General features: G+C 36.6%; 1 protein-coding gene across 1 annotated transcript; it reads left to right on the plus strand.

The window, feature by feature from the left end:
- Positions 1 to 1,205: 1,205 nt before the first annotated feature.
- Positions 1,206 to 6,346, plus strand: LOC109005478 (fructokinase-2). The gene is made up of 4 exons (XM_018984442.2): positions 1,206 to 1,724; positions 4,055 to 4,387; positions 5,679 to 5,795; positions 5,947 to 6,346. Exons 1-4 carry the CDS (start codon positions 1,302 to 1,304, stop codon positions 6,073 to 6,075), a joined length of 1,002 nt encoding a protein of 333 aa, XP_018839987.1. The 5' UTR covers positions 1,206 to 1,301; the 3' UTR covers positions 6,076 to 6,346.
- Positions 6,347 to 6,861: the final 515 nt, after the last annotated feature.

Below are 6,861 nucleotides of genomic sequence, written 5' to 3' on the forward strand. Positions count from 1 at the left end.
GAAATACTTACAGCGCTATATGATAATTTCCGGAGGATCACGAAGCTGAAAAAGGCGACGTCTGAGCAACACCACAGTGTAAAATACACTGTGGCCGTGGGTCACAAATACCCACTTTTCAACGGAGACAAACGAAGACCCCAAAATGATAGGGTAGGGCCTAGAGAGGTCGGTGAAGCCAATGGTGGTGGTGGTTTGCCGTGGATGACGGCGCGAATGGTGGTTTAAGGCCAAAAATGTACAAATCGGAAATGGACTTGGTGGGGCTTCACCGGTGACGGATCGGAGCCGGGGTTGGGTCCAAAGGGTTGCCAAGAGGTCGGGGATGAAGTGGTAGGAAGATGGTGGACAATGGCGGTGCGACGGCGGCGCAACGGCGGAAAGAGTGCCGCGGCTTCGTGGGTCTCGTGGGGGCTAACGGCGGCTTGGATGGAAGTGAGGTTGGTGGGGTAAGGTCGCCGGCGGCAGGGGAACCGAATGGAGGGGGCGGTGTCGACCACGGCGGCTCGATGGCGGCGGGCTGGGGTGGAGCCCGAAGTCGCACGGGGAGAGAGAAGGAGAGAGAGGGAATCGGGTTCGCGCGGGAGAGAAGGGACCGAAAGAAAATAAGGGAAAAAAGAAAAAGGAAGGAAAAGAAAATGAGAGGAAAGAAAAAGAGGGAAAAAGAAATAAGGTCCAATCCTCATAACTTGGGTCACGAAAATGATCCAACGGAAATGATTTTAAAACCACAAATTAAATAAAATAATTTAAACGTAATGGTAAAGTCAAATTGAAATAATTAAATCTCACAGTAATTAATTAAATATGAAAAGCAGTTTAAATGCACAACAATAAATAAATATTAAGAAAGCACATAAAATATTAATTCTCCCCAATTAAAAATCCTAAAAATAATCCAATTAAAATCCAGTAATTTTAAAATAAGAGAATAAATTTTTGAATAAATAAAAATAATCTTTCAATAAAAATACACTAAAATACGGGGTGTTACAATATTAAATGTAAAATACATGTAAAAAATACTACTATATATATTCTGAATATCAATTTTGTAAAATAATACAAGATATTTATACTACAAAAGGTTAAATAAAAATGAGTGTAATTACATGTATGGACAAAATAAAAATAACATATTACAATAAAACTTTGTACGAGTTATTATTACATTATGTAATAGGAATCCACCGTCCGTCCCTCTATAAATAAATACCACCACAATCTCTTGCCAAAAGTCTCTCCTCCATCTTCTCTCCGTCTTTGCAAAAGACCAATATTTATATAAGTATTCAATTCTGATGGCTTCGTGGCTAAACAATAATGGGGTGCCCGAGTCGGGAAGCGGTCTGATCGTGAGTTTCGGTGAGATGCTGATCGACTTCGTGCCGACCGTCTCCGGGGTTTCCTTGGCCGAAGCTCCGGGATTCCTCAAGGCCCCCGGTGGAGCCCCCGCCAACGTGGCCATCGCCGTTTCCAGGCTCGGCGGTAAGGCCGCCTTCGTTGGCAAGCTCGGTGACGACGAGTTCGGCCACATGCTTGCCGGGATCCTGGATCAAAACGGCGTCGCCGGTAACGGAATTAACTTCGATCAGGGTGCCCGCACTGCCCTCGCTTTCGTCACCCTACGCGCCGACGGCGAGCGTGAGTTCATGTTTTACCGCAACCCCAGCGCCGACATGCTCCTCCGGCCCGAGGAGCTCAACCTCGAACTTATTAGATCCGTACGCGCTCTCCCTCTCTCCCTCTCTCTCTCCCTCTCTGAAACTTCAACTTCTTCGCTATTGGTAGCTGCTATTATTTTCTTTCTCTGAAGTTTTCCGGAAAAAATATGTTTTTATTAGTCCTCATGGATCTTGGGAAAGGGAAGCGGTAATCTCACGCGCGTTGGCGGGGTCACAGGCTCAAAGCCTGTTCTTGGGATCTACCGTAAGAAACCATCATCTGGCACGGTGTCGGGTGTCCCACGAATATCTGTGGATTCCGCAAATTGCGCAACGCGATCTCTGTCTCTATACAATGAACGATGGAAAGTGGGCCGATCTCACGTGCCACGAAATTCAGAAATCATGTCGTGTGACCCACGTCTGGGTCCCATACTTTAACGAAAATGACGAAATTCAGAAATCATGTCATGTAAATTTATTTTATTATTTTATTTTATAAATTTTATTATTATTTATAAATTATTTAAATTAATCTCAATTTATCTTTTAATTCAAACGAGACCATATCATAAAATACGAATCTTTCTTTGATTCTTTTCATAAATTAAATGAGTAAATAATACGGTAAAAAATATTTATAATTTATCTAATATTTTTTCACAAAATATAATTTTTTTAAATTTTAAATACATTAAAATTAAAATTCAAAAAAATATTATTTTATTTAATTATAATTTAAGAGTTTTAAATTAGTTGGAGTTTGTCATTTCTCAAATTAAATAAATAAATGCTAAATAAATGAATGGTTGGAATCACGCGCTGTTTCGGACGATTGGGATTAGTTCGGCTCTCCAAAACTTTTGGCTTTGGAATATCACAAGAGCTTTACTTTTCGCTTTGGAATATCTGATAAGAGGATTGTTATTTATTATTTTCACATATTATATATTATATTTATTTTTAATTTAATTAAATTTTGGTTTTATTTTTTATAAATTAATTAAATTTTTTTATTCATTCCTATGCTACAGAATTGATAAGAGAAATCATTAAAAAATTATGTGTGATCTGAGCTTTAAAGATGATGAATAGAACTTTCATATGATAAATGAGTTTTACAAGTTCAAATAATCAACTTTGATATTGTCAATACCAAAAATTGCACGACAGGTTGAAAGGGAGAAATAAATTATCCTCACTCCACGATAGTGATTTAGGCTTCCATGTGGTGCCTTTTGTATTCATCTAAAAAATAAATAATAAATAAATAGAGATAGAGACAAAGATTTATATCGTTCTTTTTTACAATCTCTTAAGGTTTCATAAATCTCTTAATACAATAGAAAAATTTAAAATTTTGATAGGTTAAAGATGACGCCTCTCTTGAAAGAAGATCTTTTTGAATCGCTCAGTGTGTGGAGTCTATGTGTAGAGAAGTTGTAGAGAGTTCCCTTCATTTGTAGAGATCTCTTTTTATAGATGTCTATTTCCATCCTTAGAGTGATTGAATCCAATTGACTTTGTGAATTATTTTACTTTTAGGAATTTGAGTTAACTTCTTTTAATTAATCTTTTTTAATCTTATCTTTTGTCTTTATCTCTTACCTTACCTTACGTTCTTATGGTTTTCTAGTCAATTTATCCCTATCAGGTATAGTCTTTTTGTAAAAAAAAATCTCATCTTTAAAAGTGTAGAATATTATTTTGTGGGATCTACTTTTTTAACAAAAAGTCCGCATAGAATTTGATCTATTTGTGTAGGTAGCATTATTTTTTCAATTATGACGTTCTACTTCCTTTTTATCCACTAAAGTTTTGCTAAATTTCGGCAAATGATAGTTAAATATCTCAGATACGTAGTTTTGTTAGAAAAACCAAAATCCAAATATATTTTGAATCAGTCATTGGTTTATAGACGATTTATTTTGTATTACGTTATCTACATCTTGGAATAATATAATAATTTTCTGGGAAATGAATGTTTTAAAATAATTATGATTGATGTTGATGCAATTTTTTGGGTTTGTCTGTCCAACAATTAGGTTGAATGTAATAAATAAAGTGTATAAAATGTAAATAAAGAGAACATAACTTTATGTAATTCGGCATAAAAATCCACGTCCACAAGTCATATATTGGATGATTTTGCGTTGAAAAAAATGTCGTTCTTGTAGAAATATGGAGAGAAAGCCAATAGTCTGCCTTGATTTGTAGAGATTTTTCTTTTATGGAGGTTTTCTTTTTATAGAGGTCTCTATTGTTCTTGAGTTTGTTTTCCTTACTCATTAGTCAACTTTCTTTTCCTTGCAATGAATTTCCAATGGGTTAGACCCTCTTTCATTTCATATTGTGGAATTAAGCAAGTCCTGTTATAATTGTGTTCATAGGCCAAAGTATTTCACTACGGATCCATAAGCTTGATCGTGGAGCCATGCAGATCGGCACACCTAAAGGCGATGGAGGTGGCCAAGGATGCTGGTGCCCTGCTCTCCTACGACCCTAACCTCCGGCTGCCACTGTGGCCGTCAGCGGAGGAGGCATGTAAGCAGATAAAGAGCATATGGGACAAGGCGGACATCATTAAGGTGAGCGATGTGGAGCTGGATTTCCTCACGGGAAGTGACAAGTGTGATGATGCCGCAGCGTTGTCACTATGGCACCCTAACTTGAAGCTGCTCCTTGTCACTCTGGGTGAGAAAGGCTGCAGATACTACACGAAGGTAAGCTTTTCTGAGTTTACTTACTGTTAAATTTGGCTGTTAGCTAAAAAAAAACTATGGACTTTTAAAGTAGATAGCTGTGATGGGTACGTGGTGGTTTTGAAGGATGAAACTTCCACAGAAAAAGGGGATGTTAGGCTTGGCAGGGGGCTGATTAGCCGAGCTTTAAACTTTACAATAAATAAAGAATGGACAAACTTTTGCAGTTTATCAAAGCACCTTTTTTTTCCCCTTGAGAAGACTGCCGACGTATTCATAGCGCCGTGGGCCTTGCCTTTTGCTATTGGAAATACTGTTCACACTTTTTGTCGGTTGGCCTTTCTTTTCTTTAGCAGTGCAAGTGGGATATGCTTACAATATCTTGACATTTAAAAATTTGGAAAACAAAGGCCCTATCACCTAACCATTTCAGTCACTGTCAGTGCCAACTCTCCCCCCAACTTGAGATTTATTATTATTTACTTTTCCATCATCAATGGGGTTTTGGGTATAGGACATTTTTTTTATTTCTGAATAAGGGGAGTTTGCAATGTTTAAATATAAGCCTGAAGGTTGCTGTTGTCATCATGCAGAATTAATTCGGATAGGTCAATCCACTTTGTTTTTTGTTATATATGAATCTAAGGATTGTGACCTAAGCATAGCGGTAACTGCTATGAAAAGCAATCTTTTTGGGGAGATTCATCTGGCTCCACTCTCATATCAGTCAAGGCAGAATATGCTCTGCCCAGGTAGCCAAATTTTTTTGTAAAGGCAACTTAAAGAAAATAATGGAGAGCTAAGAAACAAACACTTTCTTTGTTGAAGTCGTGGTAAGATAATATGACAATAAGTTCCACAAGGGTGGAAAGTTTACTTGTGTTTTTGTTTCTGTTACTGCGTCGTGGCATCTTCTTTCAGAAACTTATCTTTATTCTGGTGGAATAAATGAGTTCTGAAAATTGAGTAATTCTACATATAAACGTGAAGTGCGTAATCGCTTTGAAAAATAGTGGGGTCCACTATTAAAAAGTTAATTTTTTTATCTGATGTTCCATGTTTTATTCACTTTTTTCAAAACGATTACACGGCAGTTGCAAAATTCACGATTGTAAATATATTTTCTCCTGAAAATTGTCTATACTAAGCCAGGTGACATTCGAAAACCGGATGACACTTTCAACCTAAACTGACAAATCTTCATCACCATATGCTTGTGCAACAAGTTATTTTTCAACAAATGGAATTAATTTGCTTAAGCAGAAAATTTTCATTTGCCTTAAAGCTCTACATTACTTGTTTGCACAAACAGAACTTCCATGGAGAAGTGGAGGCTTTTCATGTCAAAACGGTGGATTCGACTGGTGCTGGGGATTCATTTGTTGGTGCCCTACTCAGCAAGATTGTGGACGATCAATCTATACTTGAAGTAAGCACTCTCATTCTTCGAACTCAAGTTAAATATTTTGATTTTGAATTAACTAAATCATCTTAAACAGATTTGATTTTGAATTAAGGCAGTTGCCATAATCATAGGCCACGCTTCTAAATGTGTGTTTTTGCCTTTACTTTGGTTGAAGGATGAACCGAGGCTGAGGCAAGTGCTAAAATTTGCAAATGCATGTGGAGCCATTACAACTACCAAAAAGGGAGCAATACCTGCACTTCCAACGGAGTCTGAAGTCTGCAGTCTTCTCAAAGGAGCCTAGATGACAATGGTTTGCATTTATTAATGCTACTCCTTTTGCTTTGGAGGACTTGTCAGTTATGACACTTTATTTTTGGCCATAGGAGATGCTTTCCGCTCGATTAAAGAGGGTTTCAATCTCTCATTTTCAGTCGTTTGTCCACATTCTGTAATGATGGAACGGCTTGTGTTTACTGGTTTGTATTATCAAATAAACGTTTCCAAAACGTTTGGTTCGTCTTGGTTCACCAGATGTGATAATCAAAGCGTGGGTGACACACTTAACAGTCCTAGATCTAGTGTTTCTCCTGTTTGCTTGCTTTTTAAAAAGCCATTGCAAATCCTCATTTTCACCAATTATTTTAACCACCTTTTGCATTTGTTTATAGCTGTATTAAGTTTCCGTCTAGGATTTAACCGGATAGTTTAAAATGTTCGTATGTAGGTGACAGACGTAGCACCAAACACTGAAAAGTCAATTAAGGGTCCGTTGAAAACATAATTATTTTAAGATATTTTTAAATATTTTATTTTCAAACATCATTCAAATATAAAATATTTTCGATTTCAAATATTGAACTTTTTTTATTTGATTATTATTTAATCACTACAATTTTATCAAATTTTTAAATAAAATATAAAAAATGATACATCTTTTTTAAATTAATTTTGATACATAACATACGTAATCAGACAGTTTTAAAATGTTCATTTGCAGGTGACTCACCTAGCACCAAACATTGGAAAGTCAATTAGGGCTCGTTTGAAAATACAATCATTCTTATATATTTTTAAATATTTTGTTTTT

The sequence above is a fragment of the Juglans regia genome, chromosome 7 (genome assembly GCF_001411555.2).
Source record: "Juglans regia cultivar Chandler chromosome 7, Walnut 2.0, whole genome shotgun sequence".
Lineage (NCBI taxonomy): Eukaryota > Viridiplantae > Streptophyta > Magnoliopsida > Fagales > Juglandaceae > Juglans > Juglans regia.

Coding starts and splice junctions, on each gene's coding strand:
- LOC109005478 (XM_018984442.2), top strand. CDS start 1,302: ATGGCTTCGTGGCTAAACAATAATGGGGTGCCCGAGTCGGGAAGCGGT. Junction 4,388..5,678: donor GCTGCAGATACTACACGAAG/GTAAGCTTTTCT, acceptor TTGCACAAACAG/AACTTCCATGGAGAAGTGGA. Junction 5,796..5,946: donor ACGATCAATCTATACTTGAA/GTAAGCACTCTC, acceptor CTTTGGTTGAAG/GATGAACCGAGGCTGAGGCA.